The sequence below is a fragment of the Camelus ferus genome, chromosome 35 (genome assembly GCF_009834535.1).
Source record: "Camelus ferus isolate YT-003-E chromosome 35, BCGSAC_Cfer_1.0, whole genome shotgun sequence".
In the NCBI taxonomy this organism is placed as follows: Eukaryota; Metazoa; Chordata; class Mammalia; order Artiodactyla; family Camelidae; genus Camelus; species Camelus ferus.
In genome coordinates this window covers 193,130-220,277 of record NC_045730.1, presented here as the reverse complement: position 1 = coordinate 220,277, position 27,148 = coordinate 193,130, and the positions used below count along the sequence as shown (strand labels likewise).

At 48.6% G+C, this 27,148-nt stretch overlaps 1 protein-coding gene across 1 annotated transcript in view; it reads left to right on the top strand.

Moving 5' to 3' along the window:
- The window catches only part of DIP2C (disco interacting protein 2 homolog C), a 247,211-nt gene that overhangs the window by 197,804 nt on the left and 22,259 nt on the right, over window positions 1-27,148 (top strand). Inside the window, 7 exon segments of the mRNA XM_032474107.1 lie at window positions 3,213-3,336; window positions 3,825-3,946; window positions 4,766-4,877; window positions 4,966-5,075; window positions 8,504-8,634; window positions 16,252-16,420; window positions 18,318-18,488. Coding sequence (XP_032329998.1) covers window positions 3,213-3,336; window positions 3,825-3,946; window positions 4,766-4,877; window positions 4,966-5,075; window positions 8,504-8,634; window positions 16,252-16,420; window positions 18,318-18,488 — 939 coding nt within the window.

Below are 27,148 nucleotides of genomic sequence, written 5' to 3'. Positions count from 1 at the left end.
TGTCATATTTCAGGCTGGGCGAGGCGAAGGCCGCCGTGCCTGCCCCAGATACTCTGTGGAGTGTAAGCAGGTCGCCTAGGAAATAGTAGCCCCCCCCCCCCACTCCAGACACAGAGACCCGAAAGTTACTCAGGCAGGTTCACACACTACATCCCGTCAGTGGGAGGGAACGAGGGGACAGCGCTACTCTGACTGCGTCTCTCCTGGGGGTCTGCCGTCAGCGGGGCAGACCTCAGATTGCCGGTAGGGTGATGTGGGCACACCCGGCTTGTTGTCAGCAGGTGTGACCTGTGGGGCCTGCGTCCCCATTCCCAGACTCTGTGTTCATGGTCCTTTGCTCCAGCTGGGCACTGCTCGTTAGGAGAAACGTGGTCACTGGGAACGACTCGTACTCTGAAAAGCGCTTCATCCGCGGATCAGCGGGGTGAACTGTGGAGCTCAAGGCTGTGAGAACATCTGCTTCAGGTCAGCACCGAGATCGTGTGGCCCACAGTGGCCTCTATCTCCGGAGGCTTTCCTGACGTGGAGGCAGCCACAGCTTGACCGCCTGGAAGGGTCAGATCAGAGCCAGACATCTGTGTTCACTCCCACCCTCTCTGACCCGCTGTGTGCGCTTACAACAAATGTCCAACCGGAACCGAAGTTCAGGAGCATCATGTCCATGGTCGTTACAATGTGGTTTCCACTTAACCTTCTAGTTCAGGACTGTCCAACAGAAATAAAACACAAGCCGCACCCCAGTGTAATGTTTTCTAAAAGCAATATTTTAAAAAGGTGAAAAGAAATAAGTGATATTCATTCTGAAATGTTATACTTCAGTCAGTAAACTCAGACACTGTTCCCCCAGCATGTGGCCCCAGAGCTCTTCCAGGCTTCCGCCACCCCGGACAGCTCCTTCCATCGATTGTGAATTCCCCAGCTTGGTCATGGCTCACCTAAAACGGGGACCCATTTGGTTCTTGCCTGTTGCAAACGGTACCACTCATTGGTCTCCTCCCTGGCAGTGCAGTCGGTGGGGTAAGAGCTGTGTGAGATTTGCAGTAGGGGTGGGGACGTGAGTCATGGCAAATCGTGGAAGACTTGCATCCTGGGAACTTAGTTCATACAAAAGAGCATCTGTTATTTTTTTAAAGAGAAACACCAGCCAACTCTAAACCTTTTTTTCTTCTTTGGAATTTTAAAATGTAAATCTTACTTGGCTTTTTCTTCATTCTTCGTTAAATTTTCAGTTGTCATTATTTAATTTAATGTAAAACTTGTAAATGGTGCTAAATTGGCAGTCGTTGACACTGAAAGCTGTTGTCTTCAGAACAGGGGTCGCGTGGTAGATGACCCTGCACTGCCATCCTGTCATGGCACCAACCAGGACCTCTTTTGGGAAGACGCAGCCCTAATTTCCTGTGAGGTGCTTTTCCGTAGAGCCTCCTCCTTAGGCAGTGGGCTTCCCCATGGAACATCCAGCTTCTCCCAGGAATGTTGAGGATGCCAGGCAACCAGTGACCTAAGGATAAATCCCACTTCTTCATGGACCCGTGACATTCATGTTTGTCATGACAGCGAGTGGAAAATACAAAATGTGTAGCTGAAAAGCAGCGGCATTTCTCCTGAGGTGAAAGGTTCCAGCGTTTGGGCTAGATTTCTAGACACCGGTCTTGGAGGTCTCTCTGTATTGACCCAGCTTTGCCGCATTCTCCTCTCTGGCTCTTCCACTTCATGCATCTCTTGCTATTATTTTTAGACCTTCCTCAGAAGGAACACAGTTAAGGGATGAGAAGGTTCAGTTCAGAGACATGTAAGCTCAGCCTGTCCACCACATGAGGGCCTGGTCCTGGCACAGCAGGACGGGGCTGGAGCCAGACAGGCAGCCGCCTGGCAGCCTCCCTCAGTGAGGCCCCCGCGTGTTGATTCCCAGGGTGGGTGCGGCCACCCGGGACCCTGAGAGTAACACCAGGCACTGGCAGTTCTGTCCTGATGCCTTGTAACCGGTTCTCCCTTCCTCTGGGCCCCTCCCGCCGGGCATGTGTTCCATTTGGGTGGGAGTTCTGTACCTTCCCACACGTCGCCACCGGGCCCCCAGTGTTCCTTAATGGCCCTGAAGGTTCTGGTCTCTTCTGTCCCCACGTTCTCCTCCCGCATGACCAGCTGCTCCTCTGGACTCCTTTCTGCACATGTGACTGTTTTCCACGGCTCCCCACTGGCTCACTCACGCTCCTTGGAAGCTCCCCCCCCAATAAAAGTGTCTGGCCTGGGCTTCCATGGTCACTGTTCACCTGTGGGGCTTGCTGACCTGACGCTCCTGGCCAGTTCGCCTGCTGCTTAAGGAAAGGTCGTTCACCCTGTCCATCCCTGTGAAGTAGGATGTGATTATAAAGAGCAGTTTTTAAATAGCTTGGACAGTGCTCTCTTCTTCCCGGGAATGTGTGCAGACGAAAGCCTCGCCCTTAGGAGGAACTTTCTTTGGCTACTTCGTGTTTGTAACTTGCAGCTTATTCATGCTTTTCTTTTTGGCATAAAGTAAGTGTGTGTACTTTGGTATCTCTTAGTACCCATTTTGCTACTGATTTTCCCTATTAGTGCTTTTCAAAGGTGCTTTTCAATCTAAGTGTGCTTTACAATTGCTTCTGCATGTTTGAAAAGTCTACGTTAGATGAACTTGACTATTCATTTTTTTCTTTCATAGTTTTTTTTCGTTTCGTTTTGTTTTGCCTGTTACTTGTTTGGAGGTTTGTCTGTTTTCTGCCCTCCCTGACTTTTGATGTGGTCCTTCTTAAAAATATTTTTAATGAGTTATTTTTCATAGTATGAGTCCTACAGATTTACTACTCATTTGTATTGCCCATGACAGGTACACTTAAGTCCCAGAATTACTAGGTTGATTTTTTTGTGTGTGTGGAAATTTTAGCTATTTTTGAGGTCAAATAATTATTTCTTTAAATGCCCTGTTAATACAAGTATTTCTAGATACCTCTTCAGTGTTGTGCTTCTTAGCTGGTGGGAGGGAAAGGAGAGTGAATGCTAATGGGATGGGGTCTCTTGAGGGGGTGACAAAAAACCTTCTAAAGCTGACTGTGGCGGTGGTCACAACTCGGTACAGACACTAGCACCCATTTAACTGTACATTTTAAACAAGCGGGTTGTATGGTATATGAACTATACCTTAACAAAGCTGGTCTGTTTCTAAAGTCCTCCCTACTTGCTCTTGTGCTACTCAGGGAACGATAGCAAACTCGCTGACTTGTGTCCAGCTGCATAAACGGGCTGAGAAGATAGCCGTGATGCTGATGGAGAGGGGACACCTGCAGGACGGGGACCACGTTGCTCTGGTCTACCCGCCCGGTAAGAAGCAGGCGCCTGCTGGTGCTGGGTGCTGCTTCTGTGTTAGCACCAGAAGTGGGCGCCGGCTCCTGCCTGGCTCCCTGTGTCTGCTCACTGTCAGTTGGGACTGTGCTGCGCGCTGTACGACTGGTAACGGGGGCACAAGCAAAGCAGTAATTTTACACAGATTTTTCTATCTAAATTTGTTTTATTAGATATTTGAGGGAGTTCGTTTAATCCGTAGTTCAGAGTTGAGTAATCCTTAGAGAAACAACAGCAAGTAGCTTCTTGGCTGCTTTGACATCTTGTGCCTAAAAAGAAAGGGCCGAGTGGAAGTCGTCCCCGCAGTTTAACAAACCCGCGAGGGTGAGGAAAGAGTCTGTTAAAGGTCTCCGTTACCCATGAGCCGTCTGGCTTTTTCCAGGATGGTAGTTCTGCTGACGGGCATGACAGCCATTAAACAGCTCAATTTGTTTCAAGTAAGAACTTTTGCTTTTCCCACCGTGTAGGAGTAGACCTCATCGCAGCGTTTTATGGCTGCCTGTACGCGGGGTGTGTGCCGATAACCGTCCGTCCTCCACACCCGCAGAACATCGCAACCACGCTGCCTACGGTGAAGATGATTGTGGAGGTAACGTGGCCTGCATGTGGGCCTGCAGATCACAGCTTGGGCTCTCACGGCAGGGCCAGGTGCGGGTGTCGGGTCGCATGAGAGCCTGCAGTCACAGCTCCTTCCCTCAAGGGGCTCACCATCTAGTTCTGTGAGCAAGGCTGAGACTTGTGCCTGGAAGTGAGGACTAGCGGGCAGCTTTGCCACGATGCTGCCGAATCGAGGCAGCTCCCCAGACAGGGCATCCCTGTGGGTGCTGGGAGCTTCCCCACCAGACCCAAGGACCAAACCAAACCAAACCAGGTGGAGAAGTCATACGTTTTTGAAAGTTCTTTGCTCAAGATTTAGAAGTGTCCTGTACCTTTTTGAAAGTACAGGTTTGTTTTAATGTTTTTGGCCTGAGGAAGCTTAAGAGGATTAGATGTTTTTCCCCTTGAAAGAGGAACCATGAGGGACATCAGAAGCGGATTCTTCTTTGTAGTTGTGTGGGAGGAACTTCGTGGCCATTACCCCCCATAGAAAGTGTTGAGGGTGTACGTGGAAATGTGTCATTTCTGGTGGGACAGAGCTGGCGGTGAGAGCAGTGAGTGTGGGTGCTGCTTTCTGAGTGTGGACACTGCTCAGGTCTGGGAACCGCAGGGGCTCGGCCCTCACCAGCCCTGCTCGTGTGCTTGGTGGTCCAGCTCCTGGCCACGTGCACCTCTGGTGGCCGACACCAGCCCTTGTGCGGCAGCTGTGTGCCGGGCCGAGCCCCTTCCAAGCTGCTCGGCCTCCGTCTGGAGCTCGCACCCACCCCACCCTTTACCCCTACCTCTCCGCTCTTTGCTCTCTGACCCTCAGGTGAGCCGCTCTGCCTGTTTGATGACAACACAACTGATCTGTAAATTGTTGCGGTCCAGGGAGGCAGCTGCAGCCGTAGATGTCAGGGCGTGGCCCCCCATACTGGACACAGGTTGGTCCTCGAACTAGCCCAGTTGTTTGTTTGCTTAAATGCTTTTCTGTTAAGTCAGAGATGCTAACAGCTTTGTTTTGCTCTCCAGATGATTTGCCAAAGAAGCGGCCTGCCCAGATCTACAAACCTTCCAACCCAGACATGCTAGCCTATCTTGATTTTAGTGTGTCCACAACTGGGATGCTAGCTGGAGTGAAGGTGAGAAATGCAGTCTGCATCACGTGTAGTTAGCAGACCACACGGTGATGGTCAGTTTTCATTCTTACGCACACGGGGCTCTGGTGGGGCCTGGCAGCAAAATACGGAGAGAGGCACACTTGTGCGTTTTGTTCGAGCCGTAAAATGCATGACTGTTTCAGTAGTTAGCGAGGCTGACTGGTTCCTTCTAAATGCTCCGACTGCTTTGTATGTGAACACAGCCTCACTAGTCCCTGATTAAAAAAAAACTGCGTATGTTTTTCTTTCTTGCTAGTTCTCAAATCCCGCTATCTTGTCTATTACAAAACTCTGTACGCTTGGAGTCCTTGCCTTTTTAACGTGGATCTCATGGTAACTCGCCAGGATGCTGCTCGTTGCGGCCGCAGTGATCCTTCTTCCTGCTGAAGCTGGAACCCGCTGTGCGTGCCACCAGAACTAGGGCCCTGACAGCTCAGGCGATGTCCTTGTCAAGGGACCGTTAACAAGTTCTCTGCCCTCAGGAAGCCCTTCCCTATTACCCGCCTCCGAGTTCTGACTGCTGAGTTCGCATAGTTTTCCTCATTTAGTTCTCCTACTTCATTGGCATTTCCCCAATTTTTAAATTGCAGCAGAACACGCATAACATAAATTTACCACTTAACCCACTTAAGCGAACTGTGCAGTGGTACTAAATACGTTCAGACTTCTGTGCTGCTGTCACCACCACTCATTCCCACAAGCCATTCCATCTTATGGAGCTGGATCTCTTTCCCGCTAAACACTGACCCTCCCTCAGCGACAGCCGCTCTGTTTTTTGTCTCTGTTTTTGATTGTTCTGGGCACCATACGTATGTGGACTCGTACATGTCTTCTCACATCTGCTTATTTCACTGAGTGTGGTATCTTCAAGGTTCATCCACACTGAAGTATATATCAGAATTCCTTTTTAAAGCTGTGTTCCTATTTCACTGGTACAGACCACATTTTGCTTATCCGTTCACCCGTCAACAGACGCTTGAGTTGCTCCCACATTTTAGATGTTGTGAGTGATGCTGCTGTGAACGTGGGTGCACAGACGTCTCTTCGAGACCTTGCAGCAGTTCGTTTACATGCATTCCCAGAAGTGGAGTTGCTGGGTCATATGGTAATTATGTTTTTAATTTGGGGGGGGGATTGCCATACTGTTTCTCACTGTAGCTGTCCCATTTTACTGCCTCACCAGCAGTGCACAGTTGCAATTTCTCCACATCCTCGTCAACACTTAACTTATTTTCTATTGGTTTTTTCAGTAGTGGTCATCCTAATGGATGTGAAATAGCATCACATTGTGATTTTGATTTGCATTTCACTGAAGATTGGTGATGCTGAGCATCCTTTCATGTGATTATTTGCCATTTGTATCTTTTCTTTGAGAAATTTCTGTTCAAGTCCTTTGCCATTTTGAATGCATTGTTTTCTTGTTGAGTTTTATAAATTCCCCATGTATTATGGGCTTCACTCCCTTGTCAGATAAGTGATTTACAAGTATCCCTGCAGGATGTCCTAGTGCTTCCCCAGGTCTGCTTCTGGAGCACACTCCTGCTCACGGCAGCTAGTGTGAGCCGATGTGTGCCCCAGGCGTGGGCACTCCACGCCAGCCAAAGCCGGACCGTGGTGGCAGGGAAACCTGCTAAAAGCGTCACAGACACATCCTTAAAATAAATACCCTGGCCTCAGCCCTGACTCCTCCACCTGCTCTCAGGGATGTATCATCTGCTCTCAGTGTCTCCTTCAGAGCAGTGTTAGAGTTTGTTGTTTTGGGCTTTTGGAAAACTAATTCTTTATCCAAGTACAAGGTTGCAGGAGTCTCTCTTACTAAAAGGTTCTGGAAAGGCATTCCAGCTTGGGCTCTGAGTTTGTGACTTTGGCAGGTCCAAGATTGGAATGAGCTCAGGGATCAACATTCACCTTTCCTAGTTGCTTTTTTCTTAACCTGTTCACTTTCTGGTCACTACACTGAAATCCTTGCCCCTGAGAGCCCAGACACCTCTGAGCCCCACCCACAGGGGGGTGAGGATGGCCCTCTGTTGTCTCTGCCCTGGTGCTCGCCGGCCCTGCCGTTGTCAGGTCTCCCAACTTCCCAGTAGGTGGCAAGCTCCTGAGGGCAGAGGCCACGTCCTCCTTTCCACATCCCAGTCGCTGACCCGGTGCCTGATGCACACAAGTGCTCTGGCAGCATGTTAGTGCCTGCTGAGCTGAGCTGGAGCTCATTTCTCAAGCTGTGAGGGGCACCTGCACCGAGCAGGGTTCACTGAAGGTCTGTTTCAGATGCTGATCTGAGAATGTGGGTCGTTCTGGCAGTTGGGATCTTACTGACCCCTCCTGATGCCGCAGGCAGGAGGTTGGAGGAATGTTTGATAAACCTAGCCTCATTTCTTCTTTAAACAAGTGTTGTGGCTTTGAAAACAAACTAAAAAGAATTGCTCATGTGTTAGATTGTAGAGTAATCTTACATTGCCTTGTATGAACTCAGTAAAATATCCACGACGAAGCCGTCGTCTGGGCAGGGCTTCAGGAGGATGCATGTCTCCCCGCAGCTCTGGGTCTCTCTTCTCTTTCCCTGAAGTGGCTGGCGAGCACTCTCCCACGCCTGTGGCTGGGTTCCCGGGACTCTATGCTGCCCCACCCTGGTCCCTTCTGCAGCCCAGCCCTGCGGGGCGCGCACGCCGCACTGGCGGGAGCTAGTTCAGGACTGTGAACTTGCGCTACCTTGACGCTCCCCCACTCCCCGGATCCTACTGACTAGAAAGCCTCTGTGAGAAAGCTGGTTTCATTGGCTCCATTTTGCAGTGCTTTAACAGAATTCCCATCACATACTGACTGTAGTGGGACTGGTTCTTGGGATTGGAGAGGCTCTTTCCTGTGGCCTTGCGGAGAGGGAATGAGGGTGGGTCTTGCTGCCGTCAGGTGGCCGACACGTCTCAGTGCACAGGCGTGTGTGGTCTGCAGCAGACCTTTACCTTCGGAGCCTCGTTTCCTGACCCTTGAGATGGGAGTCGGACGTGCAGTGCGCTCTGCTGGCGCCCCTGTGGCACAGCGGGTGCGGTGCCGGTGGGCCGCGGAGAGAGATGCAAACGCTCATGCACCCCCGACTTCGTGGGGTGCAGGGGGCGTTGCAGCAGGACCGCTACTCAAGCGCAAGACGTCCTCGCTTCGCTTCCTAGGGTTTCTAGGTGCCTGGGGACCTGGAAGGCTTGCTTGTGGTTTGCTGGTTGAACGTGAGAAGACTAATGAGAATGCCAGCAGCCCGCGCTCTGCTAACAGAGCCAAAGCTTGGCCACAGCGGCCCTCTGTTCTGGAGTCACCTGTGGGCGTCAGACGCCAGGTCCTGGGCACCTGGTGTGGCCCGTTCTGTTCCAGGTGTCCCTGGGTGGGTGTCTGTGCACTGATGCGGCCTTGCTGTCTTGCAGATGTCGCACGCAGCCACCAGTGCCTTCTGCCGTTCCATTAAGCTGCAGTGTGAGCTCTACCCCTCTAGGGAAGTGGCCATCTGCTTGGACCCTTACTGTGGACTCGGGTTTGTGCTCTGGTGCCTCTGCAGGTGAGTTTCCTCTTGCGGGTCTTTACAGTGATAAACACACCACACACCCTTTTCCACACCACTTGTGGAGGAATGCTAGTGTCTGGGGAGGGCCACCGCCTGCAGGAGGGGCTGCTTGCAGCGGGGCCTCCCCTCAGCCCTGCTCCCGGGGTGCCGGGGAGTGCCGGCTGTGGTCTCCACATTCTCCGTGGAGCTGCTGAAGCCAGCAGAGATGCAGTCTGCACCCATTCCCAGAAGCTGTCTGTGGGGAATCTGTCAGGAGATACTTCATCAAAAATACAAATAACCAATAATTACTTGAAAAGATGCTTGACGCTTACTAGGAAAGGCAGATTAAAGCCAGCGAGATACCACTTCACGCCCACTGAAGGCTGTAACCAGAAAGACAAAAAGTAATGAAGTTAGAAGACTCGGATTCCGCGCTTTCAAAACTGCGCTGTAAAGCATGGTAACCAGGGGTGTGCAGAAACTGCAATTCTCACACATTGTCATGGGATTATAAAGTAGTGAAACCACAGTTTAGCATGTCCTTACAAAGTAAACAAATCTACCACATGACCAAAAGGTTCCTCTCCTGGGTATCTACCAAAGAGAAGGGAAAACGTTATGTCCATACAGGCTAGAGGCTTGAAATGTTAATAACAGCCTTCCATTAAAAAAAAAAAACAAAAGGAAACAATCCAAATATCCACCAGCTGGTGAATGGGTTTGTCTTACCCACACAGTGGGATTCGGCTACAGCATGGATGGACTTCAGAAGCATTATGCCACGTGAAGTGCGTATGATGTGATTGGATCACATGGTGCCGTTGTTGGAAATGTTCAGAAAAGGCAGATCCGTAGAGATGGAGAGCAGGCCGGCTCGCTGGCCAGAGCTGAACGCGGGGCTGACTGCAGGGAATCGAGGCGCACCTTAGGGGGATGGAGTGTTTCACAGCTGCGTTGCGGTGGCTGTGGGGACCACGTTCTTTCAGTTCTCTGCTGAAAATGGGCGGGTTTATGTTATGCAGATTATATCTAAGTAAAAGAATTTTTAAAAAGAAAACACCTTTCCTTGGGGTAGCTGGAGTGCATGGTACCCACACGAGCCTGCCAGTTCAAGAGGCCGACCCACGTGACCCCCCAGGGTGACGTGCCATCGTGAGTCGTACGACTGCCTTGCTCAGGGTGCCCAAGCTGCAGTAGTACCTGTTTTTGTATGTTTTATCAGGCTAACACTCTGAAATCATTGAATCGTTACAAATGTGCAAATTTATGTTAGTTACCAAAATGTCTTTTTTCCTCTCTCTCCTGGTCAACCGTGTTTTATTTTTCTTTTTTCATCTAGACTGTATTCTTCAGACCAGTATTAGGTTCACAACAAAACTAAGTGGAAGGTACAGAGATTTCCCATACACGCCCTGCCCCCAACAGCTTTCCCCATTTTCGACATCTCCCGCCAGAGCGGTACGTTTTCTACAATCTAGGAACCTACATTGACGTATTACCATCCCAGAGTCCATAATTTACATCGGGGTTCACGCTTGGGGTTGCACAGAGCCCAGAAATAGACCCACGTGTGAACAGTCAACTGGCCTTCACAGAAGCTCAAAGGCAGTACGGTGGAACAAGGACGATCTTGTCAACATCCACATGGAAAAAAAATGAATCTAGACGCAGATGTTACAGCCTTCACAAAAGTCAGCTCAGAATGGACCATAGTCCTGAATGTGAAGCATGAAGCTGTGCAGCTCCTGGAAGGTCACCTAGGAGAGGTCTCGGCAAGCTTGGGCTTAGCAGTGCCCTTTTAGACACGACACCAAAGGTGTGGCCCACGAAAGAAGGAGCTGACAGGCAGGACGTCGCCAAAATGACACGTTTCTGCTCAAGACCCTGTTGAGAGAACGGAAAGGCAGGCCACAGCCTGGAGAAAGCATTTCCAAAGAGCTCTTTAAATTATTTTACTGCTTTTGAAGTTAAGAGCTAAACTAGGATAGCTCAGGTTCCAGAAAGTCACAGGAGATAACTCTTCACTGTGCGCAGCCTGCGGTTAAGTTGGGGGGTGTTTGTTGCCAAGAGATCAATGTTGGTTAATAAAGGAAACAACTAGTCAACTTCTGTTGGATTAAGCCAAAAACAGGCAAGTAGAAAACTGATGAGTCAGATTTTCTGTTTGTCCTCAGTTATCAGGATTTAATGATTTTTTTTTTTTAACGTTGACTTCCGTCCTCCTTAGGAGTGTGAGGAAGGAGAAGCTGTGTCTGATTTTCACAGGTGTGCTTCTGTTCTCCAGCCGTGAGCTCCAGCCCTCTCATGTGCTGACGGTCTGATCAAGGACGTCACTTATCCTGATGTATGTTCTTGAGAAAGCTGGCAGTGGGTGATCTGTATTTCACTTTCTTCATCTTGGACCTCCTCATGATGGTATTTACAAAGTAAAACGCTGGGAATCATATGGAAGTGATAGGCAGTCATAATGAAGAAGACTCTTAGCACTGTTGATTCCTTGAGATGCGGGGCTCCAATGTCATTAACTGGATTTGGTCCCAGCCTGAAACTGTAGAAGTCCTGGATGACAGAGTAGCTATGTAAATTGGCACTGCAATTAAAGTCATGCAGGGAAATGCAATTCAGGTGTTATTGTTAACCCTGATTCATGAACGGGTTGAGTAACACTTGGTGCTGACAGAAAACCGCGCCCCAACACTTCCCAGCGGTAAAAGGCATGTTTCCCGGTGGATAATTACGATTTATATGTCGTGTGATGCTCACATTTGTTACATTTTGGGCTGTTAACCTGGTGTTACGATCCCATTTTTGACTCAGTGTTCTTTTAATAACCATTCCGCAGAGGTAAATTTTCCATTATTTTTATTTCTTCCTGCTTAATGCTGGCTTGAGGCTTCCGATTGCAGTTTGCTCTAACTCGGGGTCATGCAGATGTGGTGTGCAGACTGATTCCTGAGGACCGTGCTGCCAAGGGCAGAGGGTCAGACTGCCCCTATGGAGCAGAGCAGAGCACAGCCTCCGGGGAGCCGTCCTCACGGGGACACCGGAGCTTGCACCAGTGTCCTCGAGGCAGGGGTCTTAGTGACCGAAGGGAGAGTGCTGGGTCCCTCTTAGCTCTCACGGCCCCTGGAAAAAGACGACGTGTCCAGACATGGCCCACAGGACGTCTACATGAGGGGCAGCCCCGGATGCACTGTCGGGGCTGAAGGGTGTCGGTTTGTCTTCAGGGCCCGAAGTGTGTTCTTGGAAGGTTGAGAGCGGTGTGCTGGTGTTCAGCTGGCTTTCTCAATTAGATGGCAACTCTGATTTTAAAGCCCCTCGGTGTGGAACACAAGGACTTGCGGATGAAAGTTTGTTTTCACAAGCTGCGAGGGCTAGGCTGAACGTGTATGCAAGTGTGTTTGATAGCGTGTTACTTGCAGTAAGCAGTTGTTTGACCAGAGTGTCAGTATTTTGAAACGTAGATATATTTGTTGTAATATTATTTGCTCTCTTGAATAAGTGATCTTTAAAGGCCTAAATTAATTTCCCAAGGACGAATCTTAGAAAAAAGTTGACAGAATTTTGAGTTACAGTTATTGGAGTAGGATCTTACTGACTTTTGTATACTGACTGTACAAATAATTTTTATGCCTTTCCATGGGGCTCCATTGGAGTGTGCAGTTTTGTATATTATGTGTCTAACCAGACTTTCACATCAGCAGGATTTCTCGGGAAATGTGGAAGTCTGGGGCGTGATAGTCCCTTCTCCTGCTTACTGAGCAGTCAGTCGTCCTCAGAGCTCTTTGAAGTGCATCCGCACTCCATTTAGACCCAGTTCTTACTCTCTTCTAGAGTTTCACTTAGTTCTTTAAATACAGGCGTCCCTGTTTTCAGATTATCAAATTTTATTACTCAGAAGGATTAAGTAGAACCCAAAAAAATCCCCACATCCCCACTGACAGAGTTTCCACCTGATTGTCCAGCATGCTTCCTAGAATAACACTTACGTTTTATCCCCACACATTGGTGGTTGGTCGTCTGATGTTTTGATATATTAAACTCCAGTAGGAGAATCTAAAGCAAATGTATGACTGAGGTTTTCCAGGACAGAAGTGGGTGTGAGTGTGTGTGTGTGACATTCTGTGGAAGCAAGTGTCGTGAGAACTGGCAGGCGGGGGGAGGGATGCCTGTGTCCTGTGCCTGCCCCGTCCTGTTAGCCTCCTGGTGTGTTTGCTCCTGTGCACTCCCTGCTTCACAGCTGTGGTCATAGTTTGTGTGTGGTTCCACATCCTGCCTTCTCCTTTTAATATGAGGAATGGGAAGCTTTTAGACATGCTTCTTGGATTTAAGTTTTGTGGAACCCGTCTTTAGAACCCAAGTTAGAACACGTCTGCCAGTAAATCCCTTTCATTCCCTGAAAGGACTGCACTGTTCATGGTGCTCCAGACGGGGAGTGTAGCACCCCTGGGAAGCCAGTGTTTCCATTTGCGAACCAGAAAGGTCCTTGTGAGGTGGGGTTGGTGGGAGAGGTTTGTCGGGGTCACACCTGTGGAGGTGAAAAGGGGCAGTGGATTGGACAGCGTGCGCCCGGGAGCCAGCCCCATGCAGAGCTTCTGAACGAGGGAGTGAGGGCCACGGGTTGGGTAGGGGGTCTGCTGGCCAGGCCTCAAGCCCCCACCTCGCATCACAGGCTGTTCCTTCCTGAAGGGACACCTGAGGAGCTCTCCCGCCCCTCCTCAGCTAAGGCGTTTGTATGAAGGGAAAACATGGTACTTACTCTGATGTATCCAAAGAGCATGTCAGTTACTTGTACGTACAGACATAGTCTGAGAACCTGCTTTTTGCAGTTCCTGCTTGTGGTCTTCACTTGCTCGGCTGGGATCCCCAGGGTGGTGGCGGGAAGGTGGGCAGAACCTCAGAAAGCCTTCAGCTCCAGACGTGTGTTTGCTCTGAGCCCGTTACTCGCCCCTCCCTTGAAGAAGCACTCTCCTTTAAGAGGAGACAGCAGTGTAAATGGGCTTCTGTTAGCTCTGCCGTACCCGTGGCATGTGAGTGTGCTGAGATGCCTGAACAGACTTGGTGAGCCCGTGCAGTGGGTGCTTGCCAGCACAGAGTTGTTGAAGTGACGTGGCAATGTCTTCTTTGACTTACTCTGACGTCCCTTCAGAAGAGAGCAGAATAATGAGCATTCCCGGCGTGTGCAGCCTACACAACTTCAAGTAATGACTCAAGGGAGGACCAGAGCAGCACGACAGCACCAGCTCTCAGGGCCGACTGCCCGCTGCGGGTGGCTTTTACACTTCTGAATCTTCGTTTTCAACAGATACCTTAAGATTCCTCAGTGATACAATGAAAGCCAGTTTTATTTTTAAATGGGCGAAGGACTTGACTAGAGATCCCTCCGGAGAAAACGTACAGGTGGCCAATAAGCACAGGACAGGGTGCTCAGCATCACGGGTCATTCAGGGGAGTGCAAGTCAGACCCACAGTGAGGAGCCACGTCACCCCAGCTGGGACGGCGAAACTCAGGAGACGGAAACTGGCAGGTCGGGGAGGATGTGGAGAGACTGGGATCTTTGTAATTGCTGGCAGGAATGTAAAATGGTGCAGTTCCTCAAAAACTTAAATGTGGAATTACCGGATGATCTTTTGGGCATATACCCCGAAGAATTAAAAACAGGGACTTAAACAGATACTTGTGCACTCACGTTCACGGCATTATTCACCAACGGCCAAAAGGTGGAAGCCACCCAGGTGTCCACTGAGGAATGAACGGATAAACAAAACGTGGCGTCTGCACTCCGTAGGGCGTCACTCAGCCTTGGAGAGGACGGACACTGACACAGGCTGCAACGTGGAAGAACCTTGAAGGCCACGCTGAGTGAAACGGTCCAGTCAGAAGAGGACAGAGATTGTGCTTCCCCTAAATATCCGGAATAGGCAAATTCGGAAACAGAGTAGATGGGAGGTCTCCAGAGATAGGTGTGGTGATGGGAGTTAGTTTTAATGGGCACAGCACTTCTGCTTGTGATGATGCAAAGTTCTGGATGTAAATACTGTGGTGGTTGCACAACATTGTGAATATAATTAATGCCACTGAAGCACATGTTTAAGATGGTCAAATGGTAAATCTTGTGTGTATTTTACCACAATAGGATTTTTTAAATCTTTTTTTTTATTGAAGTAGAGTCAGTTTACAATGTTGTGTCAGTTTCTGGTGTACAGCACAGTGCTTCAATCATACATGAATATACATATATTTTTTCATATTCTTTTTCACTGTGAGCTACTACAAGATACTGAGTATAGTTCCCTGTCACAGTAGGATTTTTAAAGCGAAGACCAAAAACGAGCCGCTCGTGCAGTAGAGTAATACTTGAGGATGGACACCTCCCTTACTGACTCATCTCCTGGTTTTCAAATAATGTTGCTCTATGAGAAGATCACCGAAAAAGCCAACATTTGCTGTCTTTCTTCCTGACAAAAATGAACAGAACTTTGGAACAGAGGAATAAAGAAAGAAATGGAAATTTGCCCCAAAATGCTTTTTGTCACATTCCCTGAAGAATAGTTTTCCTTCTAAGGGCTCTGTTTAAAGTAGATTTTGTAAGCCAACTTAATTTCATTCCTTTTTTTAACCAGTTGGATTCACTTGTTAATAAACAATTTTGAAATTTAAAAATGAGATTGGCCTTATGAGAGGAGAACTGGCTTTAGGATCAGAGCATAGCAGTCAAGAGGATTAATGTGCTGTTTCATCCATGAGATTTTTTACGGCTAGAAAGCTCCTTTTACTTAAATCGTAGAAGGTGGCTTATCTAGGATATTCTGTTATTAGCGCATGACCTTTATTCACATCAATTTGTAGTCGTAAACCATACAAAATTAAAACCACTAAGAATATAGTTTGGCAAGTACTTCATTATTTTAGAACCACACTTGCCTCATCAATTAGTGGTGAATCACAATATATAGCCGCTGGGTTCTCTCAGTGTGCTCTCTAAAGGCAAGATTAAAGAATGATTTTGTTTTCCTTAGCTCCATTTGGTGATCTGTTTGAATCATTCTGAAGTAAAATTACAAACCTAATTCTTCTGATCGTTTTAGTTTCCTTTTATTTACTCTGGAAGTCAGGTTTCTGAACCGGGGCTGGGCACGCTTTCCCTCACGTGGCAGTTTGATAAATACTCAGGCTCGTGCTCTCTGTTGGGACCAGTCAGCTCTGTCCATTGGTCGGGAAGCCGCCGCAGGTGGTGTTTTAAGGACTAGAGGGCCGCGTCCCAGTAAAACGTTATTTACAAAACCAGGCAGCGCCTAGTGTGACTCCTGTTCTGAACTTCCAGACCTTTTTGTCAAGAGCCAGTCCTGGCTCCCACTGGGAGAGAGCCCAGTCTGTAAACGCAGCAGCTCTGAGAGACGCCTCACAGCGTCGCAGCTCCGGCGTGTTTCAGTGAGTGCTCGGAGTGGCGGCGGCTGTGGGTCATAGCCCCATAGTCTTTTGAGCTTTTCAGAATGTTTTTGTAAACACACTGTTTGTATTTACAAATACCTGAGAGTAGAGTTGGCGTGACTATCCCCCTCCTGCAGATGGACAGCGCAGGCTGGTCCCGTCTCCATCTTCACTAGCCCTCCCGTCTCTCTCTGCAGCGTGTACTCTGGGCACCAGTCCATCCTCATCCCGCCTGCAGAGCTGGAGACCAACCCTGCCTTGTGGCTTCTTGCCGTGAGTCAGTACAAGGTCCGGGATACGTTTTGCTCCTATTCAGTGATGGAACTTTGTACCAAGGGGCTGGGCTCGCAGACAGAATCCCTCAAGGTAAGCAGCCCTCAGAGTGCCCGGGGCACTTGCCAGCATCCTGGGAAAGTGCAGTGTCGGGAGGTCAGCGGGGTGTTGAGGTTACTTGGTCCTTCAGGGAAGCAGACTGGGATCCTCTGTCACCTGAAGTTTACAACATTGTTTTCACGTGAAAACCTCATTCTGTAACATGAATACTTTCTCGCTGCCACAGAGTTACAGGTCTGAGTGTCTGGTTTTGGTATGTTCAGTTCTGCTGGAGCCCCTCAGAGGGCCCTGATTGCTTTTTCGTTTGTTGGTGGAGCCAGTTCCTGAGCGCTGTTGGTCCTGTTCCAAGGCTGGGCTCGAGCCGTAGGTCTGCATTCACCGCTGATTGCATCCTCCTTGGAGACCCCGACTGGGAGGCCGGGCTCAGCGAGCAGCGCCCGCTTTGTTTCTTAGTCTGCAGTCCCTGTGTGCGACAGCGATCTCACTTCCCTCGTTTAAACCAAACACACTTCGATAGACTTATTATCAGTGGTAAATTAGGGGGTTCTTGTCCAAGCAACCTTGAGAAAGTAACCATACAGCCGACTCTGGTTGGCATTCCAGCTGTTCACTGTTCATGTGATTAGGTACGTGCGCCTGTGTGTGTACAGACAGGTGACACACACGCACACATTATGTGTGAACATGCCGTCAGCAAAGCAGTGTATTTATCTCTTCTGAGGTTTGTTCTCCTATCCACACCTAATGCACTGAGCTTGAACAAGAAAGCAAAATGCAAGATAACTTTGATATTAAGCTACATGAATAATTGTATAATTAGTTGAAGTTACATACTTACACAGGGAAAGGAATACATAAAACATCATTATTACTCATGTCCACCTGCATTATGTTATAAAACGGTTGAGTACGTTTCATGAACTTTCCCTGTCTGTGCATATGTAAGTAACCAAGTGAACTAAGATGTCTAAGCACTTCACATATTGATTAATTTAAACTTTACAACAGCTCTCTGAAACAGAAACCACTATTGTATGCACTTTAGAGATGAGGAAACTTGAGTTACAGAGAAATTAAGCACCCTTTCCGGGTCCTTACATTTGCTAAACTTCGGATCCAAATTTTGATCTCTGGCTCCGTGTCCACCATCTCGGAGCCCAGGCTCTTTGGGCCCCAAGATGCACTCGTGTGTAAGGGACCGTTTGTACTCTGGGACTTTAATTTTCCCATGTAGCTGTGCATGTAGGAGCTCATACCTGTTTCAAGTTTCAGTGTCATCGTTACCTCAGCTTGTGTCCTTGCTCAGCCCATGAGCCCTCGTCCGCTCCGGGCTGCTTGATGCCCCGCTGGGCGACGGTCCTGCGTGAAGCTGGAGGCCGCAGCCTCTTCACTCTCCCTCGGCGCCGCCCAGGCGGTGCTGTGCTTCACGCACTCAGTTCCCCTTCTCTGAGTCTGGCCATTTTGCTCACTTGATGGAATTTGGTGCAGAACTGAGGTGTCCTTCATCTCAGGAGATGAAAAGAGAGCTGTCTTTAAGAGCTTCCCAAACATTTTAGTTTCTCGTTCCTGTGTTAAAAATAGGTTTCTCATTCCCCTCCGCCGTGTGTTCCTGTTCATCCGTGTTCATAGGGGTGTCTACAGCTGCTTCCGTTCTTCCCCAAACCCTGTCCTTGAATTACTTTATCCAGGACCTTGCCTTTCTGCATCCTTCTCCTCCTCATGCTCTTGTATTATTTAAAACATGTTTGTAATGGCATCCCTAACAATCCAGTGTGGGTGGATTTGTTTACACAGATGTCCTAGAGCCTTCAGCTGATGGCGTGGACACGAGAGCCCTGGGAGTGAATATCTGTGTGGCATTTCTGTTGCTGTGTGGGTCTGCTGGTCACACCCAGCGCTGGCAAGGCTGACCTGCTGTCACTGTTCCTAGGCCCGAGGACTGGACTTGTCCCGCGTGCGGACCTGCGTGGTGGTGGCGGAAGAGCGGCCCCGGATAGCACTCACCCAGTCCTTCTCAAAGCTGTTCAAGGACCTGGGCCTCCACCCACGGGCCGTTAGCACCTCGTTTGGCTGTCGGGTGAACCTGGCCATTTGCTTGCAGGTGAGTCTCCTTGGTGCCAGGAGTGCTCGAGTCAGAGTGGCCTTTGCAGACGGGCCCATGGCTCCGAACGGCTCCTCCGCTGGTGCTCACCTCATTTAGAGGATAGCTTTCAATCAAATGCAGGTGATTGGTGCACACTTTCTTTTATTTTTTTTTTTAATTATAGCCTGTATTTTTGTCAATAACCATTATTCATAATTAGCAGTCACGGGCTTATTCTGTCCTGGGACACTCTAAGTTTTAGAACACAAGTAGCAGTTTGTCCAGACCTCTGAAGTCAGGCCCTTTAAAGACTAGACACTAGACAAATTTTTCATTGTGGCGAGAAACCTGTGGTCTTTTGTGTACAGACAGTAGTCTCTGCAGGAAGAATCCAGGACGTTAAGCAGGTTCAGGAGTCTGCTGCTGTGGCTGCAGTGTAGACGTAACACTTACTGCTGCGTTTCCAGGGTGTGAGTGTGAGCGAGGCTGCCCTTGCGAGAGAGCTTGTGTTATACGCGCTTCCTTTCTGCTCTTCATTAGCCCCCTTCTGACCATCTTCCCTGTTTCTTTCCTGCTCTGAGCTCCTGACATGGGACCCAGGCCATGCGGAAGGGAAAGCCCTGTAGGAGTCTCTCCTCGGTGCCCTTTGCGCAGCTTCACCCAGAACAGCCTGCTCAGGGCTCAGCTGCAGGCTTTGTCTTCACGCACGTTCAGAGGACAAAACCTTGACTCACAGCAGGTGCTGGAGGAGGGTGATCGACATGAGCCAGAGCCCAGCTCCCAGCACCCATCTCTGCGTGCCCTCTGTCTCCCGTTTAGGGCCCAAGGATGCTGCTTGCCGGTCTCCTCGGGGGACCTCGGGAGTGCCCCAGGCTCGTGGACTTGGTGGCCTTGGCAGAGGGAGGGCCTCCATGGGACCAGTCTGACGAGATCCTTTCAGAAATATTAGCTACAGGAAGCGTTTTAATGATTTTCTTTGGCTGTTCCTTGCTGCTATCTTCCTTTTCTTTGAATTGGCTCCATTTTTAAAAATTTGTGTACTATCAGAGTCCTCTCAAGAGTCAGTTGAACCTTGTTCTCTGGTTGAAGTGAATTCCTTTTTCCGAGAGGTAATCTGAAGGATTGGATTTACCATGCCAAACTAGTTCTTTAAATACTGACTTTTCCCCCCATTCATCTTTATCTGTTCTGCCTAAACGTTTCTAGCTGTCTGTTCCATGGGGAAAAATGGAAATGCAGAAATCCACTTGAGAAGCGAATTCAGCCTTGGGCGATGCAGCACTCGCTTCTCCTCCCAGCAGTGGGGAAACCCTGGTCCGTTAGAGACGGGCTCTTGGCCACAGTGGTGCTGCTGCTTTTTCTCTCTCTTTCAGAAGGTTGACAGGTGAAGGGAGAGGGCATGGAGCAGACCCCACGTTAACGCAACAGTCGGCGCTTGGCCGCTGGTACAGGCAGCAGGACAGGTTCTACAACACTGTTGCACAAAGTGGAGAATCTGTAGGTACTGGAGTGGGGCACCTGTGGTTATTTACCTCTTTATTTACTTTTTTCATTTATTTCCATCGACCTGGTCCATAATGTTTTCAGGTTTATAAAGAGGGAGTAGATTAAGAAGGCAAAGTAAAATACACTAAAATAATTGAAAAGATAGAAGTGACACAAAAAGAAGGCCTAAGAAGCCAAGAATGAACTCAGCACATGGTGGTTTGCCACGTGTGTGGCCTCAAATACAAACTCCATCGTTACTGCGTCCTTAACACCTGCAGCAGTGCCCGTCTTTGGAAGTACTTCATAAATGTGTGTTGTAAGAATGTTGAATAAATGAAGTTCTGTATTCTGAACGAGAAATAATACATTTTTTTATAGAAAACGGTTCTATCATATGAGGCCCAGACCGAAGCTGACATTGCAGTCACGGGTCATGCTGCTATTTGGGGATCTTGGCAGTACGTTTAAGTATGTTTGTGTATTTCAAGTTTTTCTACTTGTGTGCTTTATTCTCAACTGATTTTCAGCCAGTTTCTCTTTTTCCAAATGGTCAATATAAGAAAACAGCTGTAACTATCAATGTGTCTGATAGTAGAGACAAATCAAGTAAGTTAAAGTGCGTCGTCCAGAGGAGTGCAGGCTCACGTCCTCCCACGCAGGGCCGGACAGCGCGCGCCATGGATGCAGCGTCCCGGCAGCTGTGGGGGCGCCCCGCAGTCCCACGTGTCGCGTCTCGGGGGACGTTCAGTCCCTTGAGTGGCCTCATGTCAGCCTAAGTCAGATTTTACTCAAAATAAATTCAAGACACGGTTCCGGCCCTTGTAAATCAACAAGATGGACAGTAAACATGTAGGTGGCTTTTTCAGTGAGCAAATGAATATTCTTAGTAACAAGAAGTAGAGGGTAAAGAGTGAGCTGGACACGCAGGAGGCGGTACTAGGTAGGGCGTCCAAGAAAGGCCTCTCTGAGGTGGCATTTCAGCACGGTGCCCTGTGAAGTGAAAGAATTACAAAGCTATTAATTCTGCCAAAATTTAAAAATTTGTGATTATGGTCCCAAACAAATAGCAGGCACAGCTTGAGGTCTGAGGGCAGAAATCCATGTCTCATATTCCCGCTGTATTTCTGCAGGGCCTGACGCATATTTGTTAAATGTACTAAAACTGAATTTTTAAGTATGTTTAGACAAAGAAGTAAGATAACCTGAAAAGTTACGAATTTTTTGTAGATCGAATTTTTCACACAGGGAAGTTTAGGGTACAAAATCAGAAAATACAGACTAGCCAGTAAGTAAGTAGTACCCATAATTCCATCTGTCCAGGGATCATCACCATTAATCCCTTGATGTAAAAAAAAAATCAAAAATAAAAATGCTGAGATATTCCCTAAATTCCAAACCCTGTACCTAAGTGTTTAAAGGCACTGAGAAGTTGACACCGTGTCCTCGTGGAACGCCGGAGCTACCAGTGTGTGTGGAGTCAGTGAGCGGCCTGTTTGCTTTAGCTGATTTGCTGTTGCCTGAGGATGCTTTCCCAGCAGGGCTGTCTGACATCCTCACTCGGGGCCCTTGACTGGACTCTGAGCCCCCTGCTCAGAGAAGGCAGGCAGGTGCGCAAGGGATGACGCTGTCCAACGAGGAGCGGACTTTGGCCCAGCGGTGTGCAGCTTCCAGGCTGCACACTCAGGGCCACGTTTCGTGGTGTCCGTGGGTATTGCTTCTGGGAGTGGTCCCTGGTCTTTGGGGAAGCGCAAGTCACACAGGCGGCAGGTTGTTGTGACTGGACTGAAACGTGTCCGACGCATGAGGTTGTGCAGTTACACGGAGATAAATTAAGGGTTTGTTTTCACTTCCCAAGAATACTCTTCATCGATGGGTCTTCTCCCTGAAGGATCCAGCATGGAGCATCTCTCAATCCCCTCTGGGCAGTTTCACACTGAAGGACATTCTCTACCTTAGACTCCTTCCTGCTGCGGCTTCCATAGCATGGGGCCTGTCTTCTTAGTGACCCACATGTCAGTCAGAGTCCTAATGTGCAGGCAGCAGAAGCCTTCCTTGGCGTTTATGGAAATGCATTCATTAAGACGTCATCGGTTTGTTCCCAGAAGCACGGAGGGGCTTGGGGACCAAGTGGAGGAGACCGCAGCAGGGAGCAGCCTGGGCCCAGCCTGCCCTCCCGAGGACAGACGCCAGCGCGTGGGAGTCTGCACCACTGTGCCGACCCAGCTGGCCCCGGGCCCCTCCACTGACTCCACGTCCCAGCCTAGACCCTGCTGCAGATACGTCCACTGCCAAGGGCGAGAGCACTTTGCTTCCTTGTGCCACGAATGGACACAGGTCCCTGGCAGGCTGGTAACCCACACACTGGCCTCCAGGAAAGCTGGACAGGAGAGAGGCAGGCGTTGTCAGTTACTCCAGGGCACAGGGATTTTGTATCTAACCCGGCCCCAGAAGTGGAGGACTTCCCCAAATACAGGAAAAGGGTTCTGACGCCTGGTGGCCAAAAAGGAGTGGCCAGTGGCCACTTCAGCCCATCCGTTTGGCTGCTGACACCAGCACATGCTCCTCACCCGATTCTCACACGCTGCCCTGCCTCCCCCACGGGGACCCCACCACAGTGCCACTTTCAGACTCTTACTACCAACACTGTGCCCTCCATGTGTCCAGAAGAGGCTAGCTGAGGCTTCTGCAGCCACCATGACCAGAGCCAGGCTCAGGGTTTCCATCACTGACATGTCAGCCGGAGACCAGGCGTGTGTCGCGTGCCAGGCCTGCCCGGGGTGACGCACATCTCTGCATCTGAATAGTCAGGAACTTCAGAAACAACCACAGAGAGTTTGGGGCGCTAGTGGACTGTGATGCTGAACTCACAAGTCTCTTAGTCAGACGTTCCTTTGGTTTGGGTTGTGCCACTCTTCAGGCTTTCATGTTGTCCTGCGGGTCAGTGGACCCGGAAACAAGCCTTCGGGGCCTTTTTCTTGATGGGTCAGAGAGTGAAGAGCTGGGCCTGCAGCTAATGGTCTCTTCACAGGGACTCGGCTCTGTTGAAGCAGAAACAGACAGCGTGTAAATGAACGTGCGAGGTTGTGTTCCCGGAAGACTTTACAGAAACCTCTGTGAACGTGATTGATTAACCGTTTTGCTAGGGTATGGCCTGGACCTCTGCAGAGTCTAGTTCAGAGAACAGGCTGGGTTTCCTCTGCCTGTGGCTCCAAGCAAACCGACTCATCAGTTTCAGAGCCCTGTTTCCCCGACAACATGTGCTGCAGCCACTCCTGCTACCAATTTCTAAATCAGTCGAGGTGCCAGCCACAGAAACCAGCTCAGTTTGATTTTAGCAAGGAATGCTTTTATTAAAAAAGATTCTGGACTTCTAGTTTTGATTAGGGTGTATAAATCATAAGAGACTATTTTTCCAGTCCAAACTATTGAAGCAATCTGGTTAATACACAAAATCATAGTTTTTAAAATCCATCAGAAAGCTAAGATTCAAAGAAATCTCAGAGAACTAAATTCTCCTTCAGGGAAAAGCAATTGTTTTCACTCTCCAGGGGTGCAGGAACCAACCACACTTCCTGGAGAACCTTAACGGTGGTGCCAAGCTTGGCGGGGAGGGTGAGGACCCCAGCGGTCCCCAGCGCAGCTGTTCTGCGACCCACCCCTGACTCTCCACGGGCCTCCCCTGCTCTGGAGGGCAGCACCGGGAGCCAGAACTAGGCCAGGGGAGCTGAGGGATTCTGTCGGCAGGCTGAGGAGTGGCAGCACTTCCTCAGTGACTGGAAGGAAGCTGAGAACCCTCTCCAGGCAGCCCCAGATCGCTGGGCACACCGTCCTTGCACTCCAGAGATGGAGGGGGACAGGAAGGCTGAGCACACCTCTCTGAGGCCCCAGGGCCTTCGCCAAGGGCAGTGTCTGCCTCCCAAAGGCCGGAGGTCAGGCAGCAGAACGGAGAGAAGGAGAAGCAGCCAGCCATGCAGAGAGCTGGTGGCCAGTCTGACGAGCAGAGAGGGGCTTCTCACGGTTTGGAAAGCAGGTCTCCAGGCTGTGAAGCACAGAGAGGGATCCAGAGTCTCAGAAATGCTCAGACCCAGAGTCCTGACCGCGCCCGCAGGTACGGGAGGCCCGCGTGAGTGAAGTCCAAGTTATGTCGCCACCAAGCCCAGACCAAGCTCGCTCAGAGCACAGATTCCCTCAGACCCAAACAGGGGCCTGACAGAAGGAAGAGTGCCCTTTTCCAGACAACTCTGAAGTTGTCTTTACTTCCGTCTCTACTGTGCTTTAAATCAAACCCTAAAAGACATGCAAAGAAGAAAGAAAGGATAATCCATGGCCATGAGAGGAGGGGTCAACAGAGTTGGTAGAAGAGACATGGGAATTGTCGGGGGCTTTAAAGTAGCAGGATAAACATGTTAAGTGCTCTAGTTGGACAGGTGTACACTTTCGCGTAGAGAGATGAGGAATACCCCAGAAAGACAGAAACCGTAAAAAGAACCAAGTGGAAAGGCTAGAAATGAAAACCACGGTGTTAGGGATAAAAATTCTTCATGGTTTAATAGCAGATTGAATGCAAAAAGAAAAAAGATCAGTGAGTGAACTTGAAGTCCAATCAACAGAAATTACCTAAACCGAAGCACAAGAGCAAGAATGAAAATAAAATAGGCTGTCTCTGGGATCTGTGAGACAGCATCAGTTTGCTCACGTGCATGAATAGGAGTCCCAGAAGGAGGGTGAGAGAAGATGGGGCGGAAGAGCAGTTTGAAGACACAGCAGCCAAGACTGATGAGAGAGACCAACCCACGGATTCAAGAATCTCAGTGAACTCCAGGCAGAGGAGCTAAAAACACATCAATACACATGTCACCAAAGGCTGAGAGCCACCAAGAGGCAGTCTTAAAGCAGCTACAGATAAAGATGCATTACATAAGGGGGGCAGTAATAAAAATGATGCTGAGCTGACAGCAGATGTCGTGGGAGCTGGAACACGGTGGGATGGTGTGTTCAGGACACTGAAAGAACTGCTTGTCAAGCAGAAATATCTTCAAAAAGGAAGACAAAACCAGGTATTTGTAGACAGAGCAAAGCTGAGAGAATTCACTGTCAGCAGACATGCCCCATGAGGAATGATGGTGGGATGGAGCTACAGTTCGTAGGAAGAGATGAGGAATATAGATATGTAAATATTTTAAAGTTTCTTTAAAGACTGTTACCTACTAAGAGCAAAAATAGTAACAGTTGAGGCATTTATAGCATATATAGAAGTAACATGAACTGACAACTTTAAAGAGCAGGAGGGGGAAGCAAAATGGAACTACTCTGCTGTAAGATTTTCCCATTGTTCATTAAAGTATAATGTTACATAAAGGTGGAATATGTTAAATGATGCAAATTCTATGTCAGCCACTAAAAAATGCACGCAAAGAAGGTTAATAGAGGAGATAAATGGTTATACTGAAAATATTCTGTTCCTGAAAAAAAAAATGCAGAAGTGAAGAACAAAAACAAAAGGGATAAATAAAAAACAGTCAAGCATATCATTAATTACATTAAAAGTAAATGTGCCTAAGCACACCAGTTAAAAGGCATCGGTTGTCAGCCTGACTACGGATCAGTAGTTACCATGCAGTCCCAGTCAGAATTACAGCAGGTTCTCCTGTAAAAATGGGTGAGAGAATTCTGAAGTTCTTAATGGAATTTCAAAGGAAATAGAATAACCAATCTTGAGAAAGAACGTTGAAGAACTTAAGACACCTGATTTCAACACTCAATATAAGCTCTGGTCATCGAGACAGTATGAAGAGAGACCAATACAGAGAAACAAAACAGCAAAACCCAAGCAAAACTGAAGAAAAAAAAGAATCCAGAAATAGACACATCATGACACCAAGTTCATTCAGTAGCTGAAGAAAAGGTTTTTTGACAAATAGTTTTGGAACAACTGAAGATTAAAGGGAAAATAAGTAACCTCAATCCCTTCCTCATTCAGTACACAAAAATTAATTCTAGGTGGACTGTAGACCTAAGTGTCTACGACAAAAATTCCAGAATAAAGCTCGTAGAAAAAACTATAAGAGGAATATATATGACTTTGGTTAAGCAAAAATCTCTTAGGATACAGAAAAGCACCAAAGAAGAAAAACATAAGTTAGACTTCGTCAAAGTTGAAATTAATTTTAATGTACCTAAGATTAATAGGAAAATTACAGACTGGAAAATATATTTGTCATACTATATCTGACAGAGGACTTCTATCTGGAATATATAAAAAACTACAATAGAAGGAAAACCTAATGAAAAAATATGGACGAAAGACTTGGATGGACGTTGCACAGAAGAGACACAGATGACCAGTAAGTGCGTGAAGTGCTGCCCGGCATCGTGACTCATCAGGAAAATGGTAAGCACAGCCACATGGGGTGCTCGCTTCAGCAGCACGCACACCCACACTGAGCGAGGCAGGGGGCGCACGTGGCCCCAGAGCAAGGTTGCACGCAGGTTCCTGAGGGTTCACAATCTGAGCTGTTCCCTAAGGTCCTTCCACTCTGCCGGTTAGTTACCCGGGAATGACGTGCGTCAGAGCACAGCGTGTGGTACCCAGTGTTGAGACAGTGATCTTCACTCCAAAAAATACATGGTGATCCCGTTTCTCACTTTCTAGAGCAACTAAAATCAAAAAGGCTGACAAAACTAAATACAAATGAGGGTATGAGCAGCGTGAACCCTTACGCGTTGTGATGGGAGAGCAGTTCAGTTTCTCATAGTTCAGTGCGCTGTGACCCAGCCCTATGAACCTACATGTCTAGGCATGTACTCAAATTAAAACATGTCTATAGGCATATTTGTTGCGGTTACAAAAGAAGAAGCTGTTTATAGAAGCTTTTTCACAATGGCCCCAACCTGGAAATAACGCAAATGTCCAACACCAGCAGTAGGGATGAACAGACTGTGATGTGTAAGTGTAACAGAATACTTGTCAGAACCTAAAGGGACATGCTGCTGCTGCAAACAAGAACACGGATGAATAGTGAAAGCGTTGCGTTCGGTGAGTGAAGACAGACACGCCCTGTACTACTGCGTCTACGTGAAGCCTGAGAGGAGGTTGAACTCTTGTGCTAGAAGTCAGGGGATGTGGGGATGGACTGGCCCACTCACTACTAGGGTGAAGGAATTTTTATATGCTGTTTGGGGTGGTAGTT